General features: G+C 46.1%; 2 protein-coding genes across 2 annotated transcripts in view; both read right to left on the bottom strand.

The window, feature by feature from the left end:
• The window catches only part of PAPOLA (poly(A) polymerase alpha), a 43,196-nt gene extending 40,264 nt beyond the window's left edge, over nucleotides 1-2,932 (bottom strand). The window contains exon 1 of the mRNA XM_077323622.1: nucleotides 2,559-2,932. Coding sequence (XP_077179737.1) covers nucleotides 2,559-2,566 — 8 coding nt within the window. The 5' untranslated portion in view covers nucleotides 2,567-2,932. The remainder of the gene's footprint in view (nucleotides 1-2,558) is intronic.
• Nucleotides 2,933-6,851: 3,919 nt separating this feature from the next.
• The window catches only part of AK7 (adenylate kinase 7), a 46,694-nt gene continuing 31,015 nt past the window's right edge, over nucleotides 6,852-22,530 (bottom strand). Inside the window, exons 14-18 of the mRNA XM_077323620.1 lie at nucleotides 22,130-22,198; nucleotides 18,100-18,297; nucleotides 12,641-12,861; nucleotides 9,221-9,379; nucleotides 6,852-7,043 (exon numbers count right to left, since the gene is read on the bottom strand). Of these exons, the coding sequence (XP_077179735.1) occupies nucleotides 7,005-7,043; nucleotides 9,221-9,379; nucleotides 12,641-12,861; nucleotides 18,100-18,297; nucleotides 22,130-22,198 (686 nt within the window). The 3' untranslated portion in view covers nucleotides 6,852-7,004. The remainder of the gene's footprint in view (nucleotides 7,044-9,220; nucleotides 9,380-12,640; nucleotides 12,862-18,099; nucleotides 18,298-22,129; nucleotides 22,199-22,530) is intronic.

The raw sequence follows: 22,530 nt of genomic DNA, 5'->3' as shown, positions 1-22,530 counted from the left end.
TTACAAAGTGTAAAACATAATGCAATCAAAGACTGGTAAGAACCACTATCAATCGATAGAAGATCAACAAGGTAGGCCAGGACAGCTGAGTGGGTCTCAGCCTCTCTAAATGAATTGATTCTCCTTTGATTGACTACTACAAATCTGCCCAATCCAGGGCCTCAGTTGAGCAGATGCTCTTTGCAGTTTCCAACATTGTTTAAGTTCATTGTTGTTATGTTAATGTTATTGTTGTTATCATCTTGTTGTTATTATAAATGTTACTATAATGTTACTATAAAGAGTTTCCCAATTACCTGTATCATTTCTTGTTTCATGTAAACCACCCTGAGCCTTCGGGGAGGGCAGTATATAAATACAATAAAGAAAGGAATAAAAAAATAAAGTCTTATTTTTGACTGAATGGCCTGTCCTTGCATCTCCCCCGCCCCCTTTAACAACTTGGGATGGAGGCTCCATGTAACTGACAAAATGAACTCTGACTCAACATTTACCTTACAAGGAACACTTAAGTTTTGAAGATGCTACTGAACTCCTGCTTTGTTATGCTACAACAAAACGTTAACACAATTACTCCTCTGGATATTACTAGCACAGCATGATGGCAGTGCCCATTCCACTATAAACAAGTTACTGAAGCAGGAATTAATCTGTTCTTTAACAGTTCAAATTTAAGATTTAACAGTTAAAACAGAATCAGTACATTTTAGTCACTGAAGAAACTTTATAATCCAAGTTAGCATGCAATCCACCCACTTCCCCCCAAAAAAAAAAAACAGTCCAACTAATACTAGACTAGCTAGAATTTATTTTAGTACTGTTATAAACATGCAACTTCTACCTGATGCTACCAGGGCCATTATACCTATAAATTCAGTTTACCACTATAATTTCATTCAAAATTGTTTTAAGTTTGTAGAGAACTCCCTTGCCCAGCTTGCAGGTAGCAACAATCAAAAACCACTTAAGCGTCCAAGCGATTTTATTCCAACTACTAAATTTTCATTAAAGCTGTAATGACGCACTCATGAAATTGGCAGAATTAATTCCAAACATACATGTTTAGCACTCAGCTATACAGCACCTTAAATCCATATGTGGATCCTAAACTATTTATTTGATATTGCAATTATAGTTTTAACTTGGACAGTACCAAGAATCATTGGTTAGCAGACTATTTCAAGCTTCCCACTGTAAAGAATATGTTTAGCAAGGTTTCATAAGAAACAGGAGGGAAAAACAACTCCAAAAGGAAGAAATGCTCATCTAATATTCCCACCAACATCATAAATGTTCCAATACTACACAAAATCCCATACCTAATAAAAAAACAAATACCATATATACTAACAACAGCTTCAGATGATCCACAACATATAATCCCACAAACTACTATGGCATAGTTCAGGGGTAGTCAAACTGTGGCCCTCCAGATGTCCATGGACTACAATTCCCATGAGCCCCTGGCACAGTTCATAAGTTTAATTTGCCATAAGACAAACACTGACTTTTAAAAATCAGCGTACCATAGCACAACCGGAACAGAACCCTTTCGTACAGGATATACATCAACTGGTGAGGACAGCACCAAGATTTTCATTTGGATTCATTCATTTCTGCATCCTTAACGCATATTTTCTTATACCGACCCGTATTTTCCTATAGCAACATGCAGAAGGCCTTACAATAATCCCAACGTAACAGAACGTGTTAGTTTTATAAAAACAATCACACAAAACACACATATATATCATACATATATACATACACACACATAAAGCAGGTTCCTTATCGAATGCAGCAATTCATAGCCCCAGCGCGAAGAGGTCAAAACAAAAACCAAGGGCGGAGGAACGACAAAAGGAAGAAAAAACGAGTCGGAACTCCCAGTATTGCACAATCTTAAAAAAGGGACCGGGGACATCCTCCTGATGCGCCTCCCCTATCCCCCCAAATAGAGGGGACCTATTTCCTCAGCTCACGAGCCTCCCCGCCCTTCCCTTTGCGGGCGAGGAAGCACACCTGCAACTCTTCCGGGCTAACGTAACTGGGGCCTGTTGATATTTTGCAGCGTGCCGCGAGGCGGATCGGAAATGCAGTCGGCGGGCAACTCTGATCCCCCAGCCCTCCGAGGGCCGCGATCCCTCTCCTCCGCCCCCGTCTCCCTCCCCACAGGAGGCCGGCGTCGCCGCCCCGCGGAAAGCAAGGCGGAGGGACGGCCCGACCCCCAGGCAGCGGCGCCCGTCCCCCGAGACGAATCACGTGAGCGAGACAACAACCCGCTGCCGCCGGCGACCAGGCCCTCGCCTCAGACTCGTCCGCGGGGCTACGGCCCAAGGGAGGTCGGCGCCTGCCCCAGCCCCGGCGGAAGAGAAGGGCGAGCCGCTCGGGCGCCGACCCTGCCGCAGCGTGGGAGGGCCGCGGCGAGAGAGGCTCGCCTGGCGAAGCAGCGCCAAGGCCGGCGGCCCGGGGGGCTCGCCGAGGCGCCTCAGAGGGGCTTCGTGAGGCCGCCGTCCCGTCCCCCCCCCCCAGCCCAGCCTCCCCCGTCCCGCACTCACAACGGCATCGTCTTCCCGGCTGAGGTGAAGCGCCGCCACTTCGTCCGCGGAACAGTCACTCTTCCCGCCCGTGGGAAGCGGGCGCCGTGAGCATGATACGGGCCCGGCTCTGGTGCTCGCGGGGAGCGGGCGGGAGGGGCAGGGGCAGCGCTGGCTAGGCCTGGCGGCGGGAGTGGCCGCCGCGGCTCCGGGTCCGGCTGCTGCTTCCTCCTCTCCTTCCCCTCCGGCCTCCTAACATGGCGCCCAGGCGCTACCACAGCAACGTTCTGGGGCGGGGGAGGGGACAGCGGCGTGGAGCAGAGCCAGTGGGCGTGCTGACGCAACCAAGCCGTCCACCCGCCTCCTTCCAGTCGAACGTCGCGAGGAGCCGACGCCGCCGCCCCTCCTCCCTCGGCGTGCGAGCGCGCTGTGCCCTCGCTGGCCATCACGGGAAATGTAGTCTGAGCGGGTCGTGTAGGCGGTCGGCGCTTTTAAAGGGCTAACGGTTCCCGCGCAGAAAGTGCATGCGCTCTGGAAGGAAGAGGAGGGGGCGGGGGGGAATGGGCTTTTCCTTCTCCCCGATTGGACGCCAGCATGGGGAGGGGGCGGCACAAAATTTGACTCCAAAGGTGCGGCCGGGCTATGGAGTTGTGTTGCTGCTCCGGACCTACATGGCTGCCCCCCTGGATCTGCTGAGGAGGTCGAGAGGGCAGGCTGGGTGGCCAAACTGTGGCTCTCCAGATGTCCATGGACTACAGTGACCATCAGTCCCGATCAACTGGCCCTGCTGGCAAGGACTCATGGTCACTGTAGTCCATGGATATCTGGAGATCCAGTTTGGCCACCCAGGCAAGGCTTACTGGTTCAGTGAAACAAATGGCATCAGTTAATTAAATCAGAATCGCTGCAGATATAAGCGGAAGGGGGGAAATCACAACAATAATTTAATCACAATAATGCAACAGAGCAAAGTTTGAGCCCAGTATAGCACCTTCGAGACCAACCAAGTTTTATTCCAGGTGTGAGTCTTCATGAGCACCCCACACTTCTTCAGACAAAAGAAATGCGTGTTATAAGACCACATATATCGGTAGAGAGTGGGTTGCATAATGAATAATAAGGGTGACATTGGATTCAAATAAACGGGTTATTCTTTAAGGAATCTGATAAAGTAGCAATTGTAATTGGTTGGACTACCAGAAGAAGACAAAAATAGGAGAAAGGGGTGAATCATGACAGAACCTCCATGCTCAGAAATAGTGTACCTTGGGATAACAGGATGTATGCATGCACATGAAAGCTTATATCCTGAATACAATTTTGCTGGTCTTAAAGGTGCTGCTGGACTAAAAATTTGTTCTTAGGATAATGTGCTAGGGACATATCGTCATGGCCTTGGTGGACTAAATGGACTGATCTTGAAGAGTTCTGACGAACAAACACACCGGAAATAATATAGCTAAGTGCTGGTGTTCAATATCAACCTGCCCTAATTTCTCCTGGAACCTACGTGGGATTTTACATTGACCAGTTCATTCTGACAAAACTCCATAAAGCTAAATAATGAACTTAGAAAGAATGGATAGGGATACAATATCTATGCTCTATTGCAATAGGTACCAATGCAGATTTTAAAAGGTCTGCATTGTGGATTAACTTCCAAGCAAAAATATAAAATGGACTTTAAGGCAGTATGCGAACAGCAGAAGTGGAGTCTCGGGGCAGGTGTTGGCAAGAAGCCAGTTCTGTGTCTTGTCAATGGTTGGCTGATGAAATCTCATCAAGGCTAAAAAGGACTGACATGCTAAGTACATTTGCATTAAAAGCAGTGGGAAATCAACCTTCCTGCATTGCTCTCAGTGAACTCTTTAACATAATGCAAGTGCATTAAAAGTTGCTCCTTTCTACCCAGGCCTGCAAACAGCAGTGAGTGGCAGCAATTAAGTTATATTGGCATACTTGGTCCAAATGAATCTCCAAGGGCAAGAGAAGATTGATGCACAACAGGTGGGGGAAGATGCCCCACTTTACATAAAACCTGAACTGATTATGACTTGAATCTGAGCCCAGTGTCACATGTAAGACCACCAAAGTTTTATTCTGGGCATTTTATTCTGGGTTATGATTTAGGAAGAGAATGTGGTATCACAACAGAGAGTATCAGCAAAGGGGGAAAAAAGCATATTCCATGTTATGAGGCAGTAGATAAAATTACAAGTGTCACAATTTCAAAATTGATGGTTTTGGTATGCTAAAAAAAAGTTACTAGCTTCCTGATTCTAAAAGGGAATATAACAGAGAGACAATCGAGGAAAGGAGAGAATTTTCCTGGAAAAGATGGGGGAGGCTAAATCAATGTGGAATCATCACTACAAGATGCAGTCCTGAGACTTATTTAAAAATTATGCATATCACACACACACATAAATGGAATTTACGCATTCAAGAGCAATATACTTCAGATTACCAGATTCTGGGGGTAAATACGAGAAGGCTGCTAGTGCCATGTCCTGCTTATGGCTTTCTTGGAGGCAGCTTCTTGGCTAATGTTGCCCAATATAACTTTCTGTCTCTAAGCCTAGGTGGTCTGATTTAGCACAGCTACTGTACCGTTCTGATGTACTCCTACTTTTAGGATCTAATTATACATTACATGAAAATACATATGGCTAAACCCAGCACAGGTATTTGCTTAAAGGGGGAAAATACTTTCAGGGTGGATGGATTAGAATGAAGAAGCAACATGGAAGAGAAGGATTTTAACCCTTCTCTGGATGCCACTTGCTTGCCTGAAACCTCTTCACTTACTCTTGATCCCTGCTGTAGAGTTCTACAGGCATGTAAAAGGTAGAGATCCACAGGGAATTTCCATCATCTTTACTGTGAAATCCAAGTAGTAGCTACAGGCATCAGCAAAAGCCAAATGGATAAAAAGCAACAGGCAAGGAAAGCTCGGCTCACTTTCTTGGGAGGTCTCCTAGAATGCACAGAAGGGTACAGGTCTATAGTTTTGGAGAGTGGCCATGTTGGTCTGCAGTAGAACATCTAGGTTTAAGTCCAGAATTGCCATAGAGAGCAACAAGATTGTCGCGGTATATACTTCCAAGAATCAAAGCTCTCTTAGTCCAACAAAATCTCAGATCTCAACGTGGGTTGGGAACCACATACCTGAGGGACCGCCTATCAACCTATGCCCCCTGCAGGGCCTTACGCTCTGCAGGTGAGAATCTTTGGGTCGTTCCAGGCCCTAGGGAAGTGCGCCTAGCTTCAACCAGGGCCGGGGCCTTTTCAGTCCTGGTCCCAGGTGAGCTGCGGGCCCTGCGGGAGCTTTCAGCATTCTGCAGGGCCTGTAAAACAGAGCTCTTCCGCCAGGTCTATGATTGAGGCTGGGTTCGGCAAGGTAGATCTACTGCTTCCCCGGGCCTCCAGGCCTCCAGGCTCGGAATGAATATCGTCGGACCTCCTTAGTAATAGGGGTTAGGAATTGGGTTTTTTCGCCATGTTGGGAGTATTTCAAAGTCTTTTAATGGGTGTTTTAATGGGGGGGGGGGTTTAAGACCCGCCACGAGCCATTTAGGGAGTGGTGGGAAATAAATCTAAGTATAATAATAATTATTATTATAATCTCCATTCCTACTCATGTCCAGTGAAGGGAGCTTGGACTCTCAAAAACGTATTCCTTGAAAACCTTGCTTGTCTCTAAGGTGCGACTGGAGTCAATTCCTACAAAACATATATTTGACCGTCTGGACACTTCCTTGTTCATCTGGGACCTATCTGAACATTCCTTTGTCCCTTTGTCCCTTTGCTCCTGGGATTCCATGCGATTTGAATTACGCTCCAGAAAAGCCAGTCTTGCATCACATCCCAAGTAGGCATTCCAATTCTGAGATATTGAAAATGTAATACTCGGCTAAAAGGCAGGAGCACCTTTCAGGGCCCCGGGACTCCCTGCTGGCTTCTCTGGATCAGTCAAGGTGTAGTGGTTGTGAGTGGCAGCTTCTAATGTGGTGATCTGGGTTTAATGTGGTGATCTGAGCCATCGGGGAGGGCGGTATATAAATCTAAATAAATAATAAATAATTCCCTGGCTCTCCACATGCAGCCAGCTGGGTGACCTTGGGCTCGCCACTGCACTGAGAAAGCTGTTCTGACCGAGCAGTGATATCAGGGCTCTCTCAGCCTCACCCCCGCTCACAGGGTGTCTGTTGTGGGGAGAGGAAAGGGAAGGAGATTGTAAGCCTCTTTGAGACTCCTTCAGGCAGTGAAAAGCAGGGTATAAAAACCAAGTCTTCTTCATCACTGATGAGCAAATTCATCTGACACTACAGATACTTTATTTCAGCATCAAGCCCCCGTTCTGCAAGAACAATTTTACAATAATAACCAGAATAATATTTTACACTAATAATTTAGAAGGAAGCTTATGGCATGACTGCAATGGCTTATAAGGCAATGGTGCACTTCTTATTCAAATTCAGGATTATTCTTGAAGAGATATTCCGCCTGTTGGAAAAACAATGCACAGTGAAATTCAGCAAAGAGATTAGACAGTCAGCTTGGGTGTGATGGTTAGAGGGACAACTGGATCCATACCCACTGTCCACCCCCCCCCCCCGTACCAAGGAAGCTCACTGTGTAACCTTGAACCCATCATAATTTTTAGCCTAACCTACCTCGCAGGGCTGTTGTGGTGGACAGGGTAGAATGACGTGATAAGTGGCTATGGGCCCCCATGGGGGAGAAAAGTGTTATATAAAATAAATAAATAATAAGGATACAATCCCTCAAATGAATTGAAAAGTGTTATATTCAGGCCACCTCACGTCTTCAGTATACTCATGGTGCTGGAAAGGGTTTTGCATTGAAAGAGTTATCATAACACTGAGTGTTTGATGTATCCCTCACACTGCAGTGCCTGCTGCAAGAAATCCCCTCATGAAAAGGTGGCCGCCCCAAATCAGGTTACATAAGGCGATGTTTCTGATGGGCAGAGTGCAGATTAGCTACCCCTCCTGAACACCTTCTGCTGGCACACCGCTTGCCTTCTCCCTCTGGGGAACGGACAGCTGCTGCTCCCAAGAGGCAGAGTTGCTCGAAGGCAGGTGATTTAACAGCAGCCAACAGCATGCAATCCTCGGACAATCTAGAAGCGGAGCCAGGGAGGAAGAGGAAGCTGCTGCATCCGCATGTGGCAGTGGCATATACACCGCAAAACAGGGGAGGGCAGGCCAATTCGCTCTGGGCTTTACAGGAAAGTACACTGAGGCTCTTACAAGGCACATGGGAATGGACAAAATAAAACACAAATCGAGTGGCACCTTAAAAGAGTGTGGATTTCATGGGTCACAGACCACTTTTCCAGATAGATATGCAGTGGAACACCAGACCCCAGGGGAGGCAGGGGGGGAATTCTTACTTTTCATAAGACAGACTCACACAACTAACCTTTGGTAATCAAATCTGGGTGCGTGGCCTGATTTTTCAGCAGCACTGCTAAAATCAATTTCAAAAACAGGTAGTTGAATCTTGAAAGGCACATGGCTTGTGCAGCAGCACTCGGTATGTGAGGGGCAAAAGTGGTCTTTGTTCCTAAGGATGCTAGGGGAAACCCTTGCTCAATGTTGCTGTGGCACAGCTAGGATTCCCAGAGCATGTAATGAAAAACAAGGCAATGGATTGGATCCAAAGCTCCCTTTGGAGGAGCTTTACTTTGAAGTAAGCAGTGTTCTTAGGCAGAGTAAAGCTGCCTCCATAACAGGAAGGAGTTAGGCGAAGGGAGGAAAAGGGAGGACTTGGATATATCCTTTGTTGGGTGTATTATTATCTGAAACAACAAGAGTCTAGTATCACTGTAAAGACTTTCTCGTTGTGTAGGTTTTCCAAAGCCTACGTTTCATTACATTCAGCTAGCAGTGAGATCCACATAAAAAGTACAAGCAGCCAGCAGAAAGGGGAGGGGAACTATTACAGAAGGTCCAGTTGCCAATGGCAAGGGAGTGTTACAGCCCACTGCTGAACACAAAAGAAAGAGACAATGGAAAGATCATGAGGCCCAATTAGCACGGGTGTGGACCACTCCTAACTGCTGATGAACTGACAAAGGAATCTGAACAGCAATATTAAACCTGTAAAGGAGGGACAATGATAGTATGTGGTATATGGATTGCCGTTATTCAGATTCATCCCCTCTGGCAATCTTATGAACAGTTGGTGGTAGTCCACCCTCATTATGATTGGATCAGCACACTCCTTTGACTGGAATAGCACGGTCTTTGGGCTGGATGCTCTTTTCACCTGTGCTCTGTGATGTGATTAACAACACAAACCTGTTCCGGGATAACGAGGTCTCTAACTTCTCATGGTAATAAGGTCCCAGCCCTTTGGCTGTTTGTAACTTGGGGAACTAATCTCCATATGAATTGAGAGTGCAGTCCTAAAGAGGCTTAGGTCTTGACTTCAACAAACTGGGAAGGACACAATTCGGCTTCAGAAGCAGAGTGATGCCCAGCTAAAGCACGCTGACTTCAATGCACATGGAAACATCCTGCTGATGTTATTGATTCATCTGTGTAACTCACCTAGAGTTCCAGGGAGTCCCGGGGAGAAAAGTGTAAATAAAATGAAAATAAATAGCCCTTGCCTCCCTCCTGGATTCCTGGAAAAGGTCAGCGCTCCCTTACCAGAAAATCCACTGGGTCGTCCGGCCTGACCATGCAGCAGACGTTCAGCCCTTGCATCAGGGTGGGCATGACGTGCTTCATCAGATAGTTTCTCAGAGGAATGGACTGAGCCTCCAGAAGCTCCTGCTCCTGTCGCTTCACCTCCTCCAAACGTTTATTCTAGCAGGGAAACAGGGCAGGGGGAGAAATGTTACGTTAGGCATTCCCTCTGTCCTTTACTAAATTCTCCGGGACAGAAAGGAAATCATGGGGAGTTTACAAAGTGTGCCCTGAACTCTTATGGACTGGAGGCTATTGCAGCTGAAAGGATAAGATGAGGACAGACGTTCCTTTTGCAGGGCACATACTTGGCATCAGGCTCCCTGCTGTGGTTTCTGGTTCTTTATTCCCCCCCCCCCTCCGACTTTTACAGCTATGCCCAGGAAGGTGTTTTGTTTTCGGAAGCATCTTATGTCGGCAAGCCCACAGACCCACCACTTTCATGCTGGCGAATGCCGTTCCATAAGCTGCAGTCCTTAAGGGCACATCTCTCCAGTGAAGCCCAACTGAATAAGACCAAGCTTTCCTTCTAAGAAGGCTTCCTTAGGATTCCCCCTGTAGAAGAAGGGGTACAGCCAGATTACAGAGAGGTGGTTCCATTGTTCACCTTCCAAAGCACACCCAACAAAAGGGAGACTACCTGAAGGAGTCTCCCAAGTGGCTTACAATTGCCTTCCCTTCCTTTCCTCACAACAAACGTCTTGGGAGTTGGATGGGGCTGAGAGCTCGGAGAGAACTGCTTTGCAAGCTCTAACAGGACTGTTATTGTCCAAAGGGCACCCAGATGGCTACAAGTGGAGGAGTGGCTCTCCACATTAGAAGCTGCTGCTCATCACCGTTACACTAAGCTGTCTCTCTCTTAAATAACTGGTTCTGAGTTCTTCAATTCAAATAGAAGCTGCTAAAACATAACATGCCCTGACCTAGATAACCCAGGTTAGCCTGATATTGTCAGAAGCAAAGCAGGGTCAGCTATAGTGAGTATTGGAATGGGAGACCACCAAGAGAAATGGGGAGGGTGCAGAGGAGAGCAACAAGGGTAATCCAGGCCCTGGGGTCCAAACCCTGTGAGTAAATGCTGAGGGACTTGGGAATTTCAACCTCCAGGAGGTTCAGAAGTATTTGAAAGGTTGTCACTTATAGGAGTGCAGAGAGTAGTTCCTGTTGGCAACAGAGGATAAAACCTGCATTTATGGGTTTATGTGTAGAATGGGACCAGTTAGATATCAAGGAATTTTTTTTTCACAATTAGAGTTATTCAGCAGTGGAATGGACTGCCTAAGGAGGTGGAGAGCTCCCTTCCCCTCACTGGCAGTCCAAACAGCAGGTGGACAGATCCTTATCTTGGATGCTTTAGGCCAGTGTTTCTCAACCTGGGGGTCAGGACCCTTTTGGGGTCGTGGCAGGGCAAGCAGCTTGGCGGGAGGGGGGCACCACCACTGTTGCCACTCCTCCTGAAGGTGCCTATCAATTTATATACAATTTATAACTAATTTATATACAATCGTGAACAATGGAACTTCACGCCATTGGTCAGTTTCGGTTTAATTTCTGTGAAAGGACACTTGCACAATTTTGTGAGGAACTGTATTAAAGGGTCATGGCATTAGGAAGGTTGAGAACCACTGCTTTAGGCTGATCCTGCATTAAGCAGGGGGTTGGACTAGATGGCTTGTCTGGACCCTTCCAACTCTATGATGCTATGCATAACAGGGTTGCGATGCAGAGGCAAGCAACAAGGTTTGCCTCCAGAGATCTCTGGCCCTGAAATCCCTATGGGTTTGCCATACATCATCTGTGACTTGGATGGCAGAAAAGAACAATGTAGCATCACATACCTAGCACTTTGTGTGCATGCCAAACAGAAAACATAAGCAGAACCACTAATGCCTGAAGGCTGCTTCAAACACTATATTTACGTTTGCATTCTCACATAAACACAGAAAATCCCATATCAGCTGTGCATAGACTGTTTTGTGTAGCCTGTACCCCTATTTGTTTGATTCTACCTGTGTGGTAATCTACCCTCAGTTAGCCTGGGATGCTGTAGACGTGTGCATGCTACCTGTACAGGAGCCCTAAGAGAGCAGAAGGGCCATGGCTTAATACGATTACAGTGCGCACAATGAAAAGGCGGCCTGCAGCCTGAGACTGTTCTTAAATTCACGTATCTCCCTGGATCAGATGCTGGCAGAGGTGGCAAGGAGTGCCACTTGTGATGGGTTTCCAAGCAGCTAGCCTGGCCACTGTTACACATGCCTTAATAGCATCCAAACTGGATTACTGGACATAGTCTGGAAACTTCCAGCTGAGTCAGAACATGGCAATGAGAAGACTTAAGCAAAACTCACCACTAATTAGTGCATTAAACCAATGTGATACCAGTTACATAGGCTTCTGATGCTTCCTCCGAGCCCAATTCAAAGTTCAGGTTTTTATCTTTAGAGTCTTCGTCAGTTTATGTACCAGAAGGGCCTCCACAACCTGGGCGTTCCTGCCTACGCAAGACCGAGCTGTTCCACCAGGCCTACAGTTGAGGCCAGGACATAAGATCCATACATGCTGGCCTCCCTACCTGAAAATCCACCCACCCAAAAGAAAAAGCTCTAAACACACATTGCACCCCCAGTTTACAAATTTTAAACAAAGGATATGCGGCTTTAAAAATATTTTTAAATCTCATTCATTCATTCATTCATTCATTCATTCATTCATTCATTCATTCATTCATTCATTCATTCATTCATTCATTCATTCATTGGACTTATAGCCCACCACTCCCAGGATGACTCGTGGTGGATAACAAAAATCAGATAAAACCCCAATAGCCCCCCCATTAAAATCCAGCAAATCAACCCACAAGATAGTGATGACTAATAACCCCCCCACCCCGCCTCAGTCTAGCAACCTGCCACCTGCCGTAGGGAGGGAGTGGAGACTTGACTGATGGGCTGGCGTTGCCTATTGAGCTGGCCCAGCTTTTGGAGGGGCCTCTGATCTCACATAGAATGCATATCTGATGGTTTTAAATTGTATAAACGTGTAGATTTTATAGCTATTATCTGCCTTGAGCCACTCAGGTAAAGGCAAGTTATAAGAAGAAGAAGAAGATGATGATGATGGTGCTCTGAGGGCAATCAAGGAATGACCAAGGCTAAAAGGAACTTGGTTATAAAGGAAGTAACAAATCTGCTGATTTGTCATGGATGCAGAAGTACTCTCCCCTTTACTCGAAGGCCAGCAGCAGCGCTTCCTGTGAACAATTCTCTCCCTTTCTTTCTTGCTTCTCCTCACCTGCATTTGGTACATTGCCCTCACAGGAGGGAATGGGGAAAACAAACGTTTTGGATGCGACCTATGTAAGAACTGGACATCACTTACCCACTCTTCCCAGTTTGTCAGCTTCTGAGCCCTTTCCTCAGCTTCTTTGCGCTCCAGATCAGCTTTTTCTTGTGCCTCTCTGATCAGACGTTCTTCCGCTTGTTTCCGTTCAAGTTCTTCCTTTTCTTCCTCGGTCAAACCGTAATTTCGAGGGTCACCAACGTCCTTGATGATTTCCTTCACGATGAGTCTGTTTTCCGCGTCCTCAAACTTTGACACATCTTTCAAGCAAGGTCGGAAATAAAGGAACGGGTCAGTTACACCACAGAGAACACAACAACATTTTATTGTGCTCCTTCAGACCAACATGGCTATCCACAGAGAACACAATTATTTCATTGCCACATCACTAGTTAGTGCCTTGACTCTTATGTAGGGATGCCAGCCTCTGGGACTTGGGGATCCCTCAGTCAGAGTAGTTCAGCAGCGGAACCGGCTGCCTAAGTAGGTGGTGAGCTCCCTCTCATTGGTGGGCTTCAAGCGGCTGGACATATACTTATCTTGGATGGTTGAGGCTTATCCTGAACTGAGCAGGGGGTCGGACTAGATGACCTGCATGAACCCTTCCAACTCTATGATTTGATAAGAGGCCGGTATTCCCATAATAACAGAAACGCCCTGTCTATAACTTAATTAGACACTGAAGCGTATCATTCTGACAGCTGGCACCCTTAGGCCCATTCCCCACGCTACTCAAGAAGCTCCTCTTGAAGATCAGGGTCCTGACCCAGATAGCCTAAGCAAGCCCGATCCCATCAAATCTTGGAAGCTAAGCAGGTATTTGGATGGGAGACCTCCTGAGGATTTGAAGGAGGCTCAAAGCAGCTTACAATTGCCAATCCTTCCTCTCTCTCTCTCTCTCTGCAACAGGCACCTTGTGAGACAGGTGAGGCTGAGAGATCTCTGAAGGAACTGTGAGGTACCCAAGGTCACCCAGACGGCTACACATGGAGGGAGGAGTGGGGGAATCAAACCCAGATAAGAGTCCAGCATGCTTAATTAACTACTATGCCAAAAGAGATGCATCTTGACTCTAACTCATCCTTCTTCTCTATATTTAAGGTGTGTATTCAAAGAAATGTGCATGTACTCCAAAGCCTATACCCAGAATCAAACTTTATTGGTCTTAAGGATGCCACTGAACTCAAAGGTTGGATACACACTTTTCTTGGATGCTTCAGGATGCTTTGGGCTGATCTTGCGTTGAGCAGGGGGTTGGACTAGATGGCCTGTGTGGCCCCTTCCAACTCTATGATTCTATACTTTGTTCAGACATCCATGGGACAACAGTAAGCCTCTCACATGGTGTAATTATTTTTTATTATTAATTTAATTTAATTATTTCTGTACCACATTCTTAATTTTTAAACAACCCAAGGTAGTTCACCCAATGCATGTTTAATCTATGAAATGGGGAAGAGACTGGCAGCCATTGCCACCTCCCATTGACTGGACAGAGATAGCAGCTTGCAAATGCAGTATAGAACTGAGTTGTCAAAAGCTTCCATAGCCGGAGTCAATTGGCTGCTGTGGGTTTTCCAGGCTGGGTGGCCGTGGTCTCGTAATTTTAGTCCCTGACATTTCACCGGTGTTTTTCCTAATGGACTTGCTAATGAACTCCACCCAGACACAGGAAAGGTGCTTCCTAGTTCCAGTCCAGCCCCTGGAGACTCTCAGATAAGACAGGAATGTGATACATTATATTTGAGAAGTAAATAAAATGCCCTGCAACTGTTTACACGCTCCGTGCTTTGGCACAGAGAGATTCCCATCTTGCCATGTCCTACCTGTGAAGATGCCAGCCACAGTCACCGGTGAAGCATCAGGGACTAAAATTAGCAGATCACAGGCACACAGGCCGGAAAACCCACAACTCCCAACATGTAATTCATTCAGCCCGGCCCACTGTAGCTTTGTTTGGGAGGTTTCTAACGGCTGGCAGACAGGTGTCCTCCTGTAGTTAGTTTGCATCACAGCCCGGAAAGCTGCAGGCAGGGTAGTGATCCCAGTGCTTGGCAAATTCTGTGTTTCTTCAATACTTTGTCACGATTACATGGGCTTTTGCACCTTTTACTCCGTTCAAGTAGAAAACTGCTTGGAGAAATGGGGGAGATAAGTCTCCTTGAAGTCTGGTTTTTGTAATGAAAAGTAATACGGCTTGAGGAGGTGAATGAGAAAATCGATCGGCCTCTAACCAGCTCTGCGAAAAGGATCCTGGAGGTTCCTCGCTGCATTTCTGGTACTGCTTGTGTGACGACTGCTGGAGGCATGTGCTTGGCTCCAGGCGATGAATGTGAGAATGAAGGCTCTCTTTTCTAGAGATGGCTTTGGGCTATTAGCCAGAGTAGAGCAAGACTATTGTGTGAGGAGATGCTTCCATTGTGGGAGGAGAGCCAGTTTGGTGTAGTGGTTAGGAGTGCGGACTTCTAATCTGGCATGCTGGGTTCGATTCTGCCCTCCCCCACATCTCGCGGCAGGTTACACAGTAAAAAACCCACATAAAACCCAACTATATAGCCCCATTAAAATTATATATCCTGGTGGCAAAAATCTACCTCCCACCCCCACAGCCACTACAGGCTGCCTCTCAGTGAGCCATAAGGTCCTACGGATGCTGGAAGTCCACCAGCGGCAGTGGTCTGGCCTGGTGGCAGTCTCTTCTGGGGGCATAGCTGATCTTCCATGACCTAGCCTCAACCACAGGCCTGGTGGAAGAGGTCCATCTTACAAGTCCTGCAGAATGCTGAAAGCTCCCACAGGGCCCTCAGCTCTTCCAGGAACTCCCGGACAGGGCCCGCCTTCGGGGCCCTTACGGCTTTATTTATTCCGCTCCGCGAGGAGCGGTTAAAGATGTGGATCTGAGAGCGATTTTAGGCATAGCAAAATTCTTTTTGGGGGTAATGATGTGGAAGGAAAAGATGATTAAAAAAAATGATGGAACAAAGTTTGAATTCAGTGGCACCTTTAAAACCAACCAAGTTTAATTAAAATCTAAAGTAATATGGATTGAGGTAGTGAACGAAAATGAAGATTGTCTTTCCTAGATTCAAGTGGGTAGCCGTGTTGGTCTGAAGTAGCACAACAAAATCAGAGTCCAGTAGCACCTTTAAGACCAACAAAGATTTATTCAAGGCGTGAGCTTTCGAGTACATGCACTCGAAAGCTCACGCCTTGAATAAATCTTTGTTGGTCTTAAAAGTGCTACTGGACTCTGATTTTATTGTGTTTCCTAGAGATGGCTCTGGGTTATTAGCCAGAGTACAACAAGACAAATTATGGGAGGAGATGCTTTCAATTTAATGAGGCCAAAAAAAAAAATGAATTGAAGGAATAGAAGGAGAAACAGAAAACGATGAACGCTACAACTGCTGTAGCCAAACATGATTGTCTGTAATTGTTTTGTTTTGCAAACTTGGTTCTCACCAGGTTTGTACTGTATTTTATTTCTCTTTATTCTTTCCTTCTGTTACACCAATAAAGGTTTTGTTGTTGTTGATTTTGTTGTTGTTGAATAGAAACAGGAAAACTTATACCCTGAAGAAAACTTTGTTGGTCATAAAGGTGCCACTGGGCTCAGATTTGGTTTTGTTGCTTCAGATCAACACGGCCAAGCACCCGAATCTAGATCAAAGGTGGCTGAATTTTGCTGACTCTGTTGGGTTTTTGGAATTTTAATTTAAAAAGCGAATGGGCAGCATCACAAAATGACTATCATCATCATCATTATTGTTATTATTATTAGATTTATAGACCATCCTTCTCTGCAGGTGGGCTTGGGATGGTTTACAAAAGACAGCCAAAACATTTATGGTCAAAATTTAAAACATCCTATGATTAAAACTCCCAAACCAAATAAACCCTTCCAGTACGTAACCTTTGCGTACTAGAAATAGATAAAACGCTGGCTCTGTGTGAAATCAGTCTTCCCAAGACACTTTCTGTCTGTCACAAAAATGATGTAATTAATCTGCATGAAGAAAAGGCTGGGCCATCTGTTCTTTCCCCCACTCTGACACAACAAGGACAAAGGAACTCACAGTACCTGGCCAGTGGCTAAATCTTCTCAATGACTCACCACACCAGAAAGTATTGTTTCCTTTAATGTCTTTTCATGATGAAATCATTCCTTCTTCCTGTCTTTAAGTGCTGATATATCAAAATCCCATTAAGTGAGGGTCTGCCCTGCCTGGAAATCCCTCCTGGCCCAATATGCAGATTTGGCCAGCACCTCTGTCCACCCAGAGCGTAACATCAACTGCAGAGGTTTTCATTAACAAAACCCAGCTTGTAGGAGGACTGCCATTCCTACTGGACCACCTTTACAGACTATACAGACAGACTATACTTTTCTTTGACCCAAACTTAATCCTTTCACATCCGATAACCTCTTCAGTTTCATCTGAGTGCATGTGTTACCTTAAATTGTCTGTTGTTAGCAACCCTTTTATTTTGTTTTTAATAAAAATCATTTTTATTAATTTCTAAGAACTGCCTCTGCCTGAGATTATTGGCCAGATACTCCTCCTGTATACATTGGTGAATAAATCTTGCTTGTTGCCCTTTTCTAAAGGATTTGTCATCGAGAATTGCTAATTCTCTCATCATAAATTCATGAGACAGCTCTATTTTAGGAAGCACCAGCAACCAATGTACCTGTTGGAGGGCAGATTATATATGTGCCCTCCAAGAGTTGGTTGTGAGGACCCAAGCACTTGTACCATATTTTGTACCAGTCGCAATTCCTGGGTCAGGGCCAAGGGTAGCCCTGTGTAGAGAGAGTCACAGTAATCCTATCTGGGGGTGATTGTCGCATAGATCACTATAATGCAATCTTCCAGGACCAGGTAAGGAGCTAGTAGCTTTGCCTGACGCAGATGGTAAAATGCCAGTTGAGCTACTTTTGTGATCTGAGCTTCCATGGAAAGGGAGGCATAAAAGATCACCACCAAATTTCTGACAGTGTGCAAGGAAAGCTGAACAGAAAGACTGCTATATGGGATGGAGTGGTCATACATCAAAGTTTAATTAAACTTAGTTGGCCTTAAATGTGCCACTGGACTGAAAACTTTGTTCTACCGCTTCAGACCAACACAGCAACTCACCTGAATCTATTTTTGTAAAAGAGTTAAGAATTTTTGAAAAGGTTACTTTCAAATTTAGAAATAAAGTAGAATTTGAAATATTTGACCTGGGTCAAATCAGTTGATCATTAAACAAGAGGTACTGAAAAATAATGAATTTCAGTTTGAAACAGAGAGAATATTGTTTAAAAATCTAATCAATTAAAATTCCCGTTGCTTCCTCGGTTTATCTGCAGGTTGATCTTACATACAGCTGGAAGCAATATCAGAATTCATTAAACGTAATCCAGCTTTCCAACTTTCAGTTGTTAGAATATTGGTCTGACAGTGCTACCAAAGTTGTGTGTGTGAGGAAACAGACTGCACTTTTTACCATACCAATATGCTGCGGGTGTATTTCGATCTCATCAAAATAGTTGAGGACAGTTTCATCTTCAGCATTGATCTCCCGGAAAATGCTCAGGGATCTCAAGTATCGGTCTTGAGTATAATGGGTCCCAGCAACCACAATTTCAGGAAGATTCATTATTCGGTTCTTGAGGAAGTCATCAGAGGCGTTCAAGAAAACAATATGGTCTATAAGGAAAAGAAATGTTTAGAGGGTTTGTGGAATATTGCAACAATCTGCCTTTACTCAGCCATTTCCCATTGCAGGACACCATTGGAGGAAGGATTATTTAGGTCTGGAACCAGGAACAGTGAGGTTGAGAATCTGGCAGGACAAACATCTCCCCCCATTTCAAGAGGGCCACTGTGCCCCACTCTTTGTCGGCATGAAACACCCAAGGGAGAGAAGGAGGACCATAAGAAAATTCTCAGTGTACAGGCCCTCCTCTTCAAAAGGGATATTTGGTATGGCAACAGGGCTGGTGTATCCAAATAGCACGTGTTATTTTTTTATTTTTATTTTTATTTTTATTTATTTAGATTTATATACCGCCCTCCCCGAAGGCTCAGGGCGGCTTACATTAAAACTAATCAACGATACATGAAACAGTCTTCGTTATGGGCCCCGCTCTTCCAGGGGCCCTGCATGGTGCCTTTCCCTCCATGGATTGGGGCTGTAGCCTCTTTCCTCCCCCGCTTTCCCTCTTTAAAAATACTTGGAATGATGCTCCTTTCCACTGTGGAGAGGCTGCTCCACCCCCAGTCTGACTACAATTCTCACAGCAATTGTAATCTGCTAGGGCTCCCTGAATTCTTAAAACTCTGGTGCTGCAGGCCCTGCAAATCCTTAAACCACTCCTGTATGGTAGTACCTCACCACACAACTCTCAAAATCCAGGAGCTGAACCTGGACTCCTCTACCCAAACGTACAATATCAAAAACATCCCAATAACATAAAAGTCAAATGCCAAAAAAAGCAATCAAAGCCACAAATAAACCTTTTTTTTTAAGCAACATAAAATAGCAGCTAGAGAACAGATAAATAAGAATACTCATAGAATCATAGAATCATAGAGTTGGAAGGGGCCATACAGGCCATCTAGTCCAACCCCCTGCTCAACGCAGGATTAACCCTAAGCATCCTAAAGCATCCAAGAAAAGTGTGTATCCAACCTTTGCTTGAAGACCTCCAGTGAGGGGGAGCTCACCACCTCCTTAGGCAGCCTATTCCACTGCTGAACTACTCGGACTGTGAAAAACTTTTTCCTGATAACTAGCCTATATCGTTGTACTTGGAGTTTAAACCCATTACTGCGTGTCCTCTCCTCTGCAGCCAACAGAAACAGCATCCTGCCCTCCTCCAAGTGACAACCTTTCAAATACTTAAAGAGGGCTATCATGTCCCCTCTCAACCTCCTTTTCTCCAAGCTGAACATTCCCAAGTCCCTCAACCTATCTTCATAGGGCTTGGTCTCTTGGCCCCAGATCATCCTCGTCACTCTCCTCTGTATCCTTACTGGCATTAAACACCTGAGTGAGCAAAACTGTTTTAACTTGCTGTCTGAAATCTAATTACACTGGTGCCGGGTGAATGTGTTATTGGGAGATATCCTACTAGGGTGGTGCTACCACAATCTTTAGTCACTTATCTTGTGTAGGCAAGGCGACCTTGGGCAAGGCTTCCTAAGATCTTAAAAACCAGGCAAGTTGCAGCAGCCTTTCATGCATGTGGAATATTAGAGTTAAATGCATGAAGAGGAGAAAGGGGCATGTAGAAGTCCTGCCTAGAGACTAAAATGCAACTAGGTGATGCTTTGACATATCCATACTAAACCGGCAATTTCCACCTCCTTCCCTCCTCTACAGACCCCTTCATGTCATTTCTCAGGGTCCCCTATGTCCACGAAGCAACATTTTGTGGAGATTCATGGGTTGTTGTTGAAGGGAGAAGGTAAGAAAATTCCATTCTGCCTGTAGAGCAGTGGTCCCCAACCTTTTTATCACCGGGGACCGGTCAATGCTTGACAATTTTACTGAGGCCCGGGGGGGGGGGGAGTCTTTTGCCGAGGGACGTCACCACTGCTACCTGAGCCCCTGCTGCATTTGCTTTCCCGCCAGCGCCTCTGACTTCCTACCACGCGCTGGGGGGCGCTGCCAGCAGCAGCTGTGCAGTGCCACGCCAAGAGGGAGCCCCAGCCATGGCAGCCACTGGAGAGCACCAACGGTGAGCCGGCGACAGAGTGGCAGGGCAGCCCCTGAGGCAGCAGCTGGGGAGGAGGATGAGGAGGAGCTGCGGCCCGGTGCCAGTCCCCGGACTGGGGGTTGAGGACCAGTGCTGTAGAGGATGTAGAGAGAAAACCCCACAGTTTTCTCTTAATGTTCATGGTACTTGGGCAACCTTTCAGGGTATGGTAAGAAAGCAAGGCCCATCTCTCGAGGCCACTAATACACCAGGAACAAACTACTAGTCTAGCAAATAACTCCTAGCTAAGGACTGTCAAGCCAATGGACATGCAAAAGGGCTCTGCCAGTGTAAGGTCAAGGGAGGGAGAAATTACACCCCTAACAGAGAGGGGAGACCAAAGGTCACCTTTCACTGTCAAACCAAAGATCACCTTTCCCTTTCATACAGGAAGAGACCATGGTCATCCCCTAGATTATAAATTCCCTAGACATGACAGAAGAGCTGTATGTAGGGGATGGCATATGGAATATGTGTCCTAGGCACCAACTTGGTGGGTGCGAGAGGGAGTGATCGCTGGTGGGAGCCTGCTATGTGCAGGAGGCTTTAAAGTGGCCCTGGCTGCCCCCTGCCCACACCATTGATGCCTGTCCCTGCAGGTGGAGGAGGGCAGTGCCCACCCCAATGAGTGGAGTTTACAGGGTGCAACACCTGTTCAAACACCATGGTCCTGAGGCAGGGAGCAGTGCTCCTGTGCAATGATGGTGGAAGCCTGCTGTCCTGGCCACCTCCCCCCCAAAGCCTGCCCCTGCGGGTGGAAGATGGCAGTGCCCACCCAAGGGTGGACGATGGTGGCGCAGGGTGACTGTCCATGCTGCAGCCCTTAGGCAAGGGTGGGGGACTCAATGTACTTGTTGGAGGACAGGCCATATATGTTCCTTGTGAAGACCCAAGCAGTTGTACCATATTTTGTACCATTTGTACCATATTTTGAACCAGTCGCAATACCTGGGTCAGGGCCAAGGGTAGCCGTGTGGAGAGAGAGTCACAGTAATCCTATCTATGAGGATTAAAGAGATACTGCTTCAAACTGAAATTAAACTGTGAGTGCAGACAGGATCCAGGTTCATTAGCCTGATCAAACAGGCTGTCAAATTGACACTGTTGTGTTTTCGTAAAAAATTTGTCTGTAACAATCCGGTGCATTCCTAAGACACATGATACGCGGTGGAGGAACACAGAATATTACCAGTGATGATCATTTGCCTTTTTGAAAAGATGAGCGGGCTGTGGCAGCAGCAGTTCTGTGGGTTTTAACACTGAACTTCAACAAAGTATGACAAGAGGTAGGGGGTGTGTGTGCAGATTTTACAAGCAGCGTGTAGGTGAGGTGTGCGGACAGCCCCCTCCTCCGTCTATACATAACCTCCATATGGACCCATTCCCGTGCCTTTTTTGCAACCTGGCTGAAAGGAAAGTGTTGAGGGAAAGAGGCCATGCTCCTCCATGTTTGTTTTTAAAATGAGCTGTTTTTTTATACTCCAATTTTCCCTACAATCACCATTCCCTTCCTCTGCTCACAATAGACTGAGAGTTTGAAGAGGACTGGTCAGTGAGAACTGCTTGAAGAGAACTGTGACTAGCCCAGGGTTACCCAGATGGCTGTATGTGGACAAGGAGTGGGGAATCAAAGCCATTTCTCCAGATTACAATCCACTGCTCATAACCACTATGCCACACTGGAACTACCTGCCCTTCCCATCTTCCCATCTGATGGAGAGAAATCCAGATTTGCAATTGTGATACATAAAATTCAGCGGTAAGTACAGCCAACTTACCAGGAATTATCATTTGGTCATAGTGATGCACCTTGCCTCTCACATCATCCTCTTCTTCTTCCTCTTCAACTTAAATGTAACAAACAAACACATACATAAGTAAGATGCCTCTCCTAAAGCCAGTTTAGATACTAGAGCTTACAAAACAGGTCTGGTGTCAGCCAGCATCTTTGGGCCCAGTCTTGACATGATATGTTGGATCCAACCAGCTGCGGAAAAGAACAGAAGGAAGGTCTCCTTTGAGTATCCAAAAAGGTTATGCTGAGGATCTCAGGATTGACCAATACAGACCAAAAGCCATGTGGGACGAGGGCGGTGGTAAGGAGGAGAACAGTGAGAAGATTGTGTGGAAAAGCTGGCTGGATCAAAGTTAAAGTTAGCCCCTTCTCCTCACCACAATT

This window comes from Paroedura picta, chromosome 2, assembly GCF_049243985.1.
Source record: "Paroedura picta isolate Pp20150507F chromosome 2, Ppicta_v3.0, whole genome shotgun sequence".
Taxonomy (NCBI): Eukaryota; Metazoa; Chordata; class Lepidosauria; order Squamata; family Gekkonidae; genus Paroedura; species Paroedura picta.
This window is presented reverse-complemented; position numbering and strand designations above follow the sequence as displayed.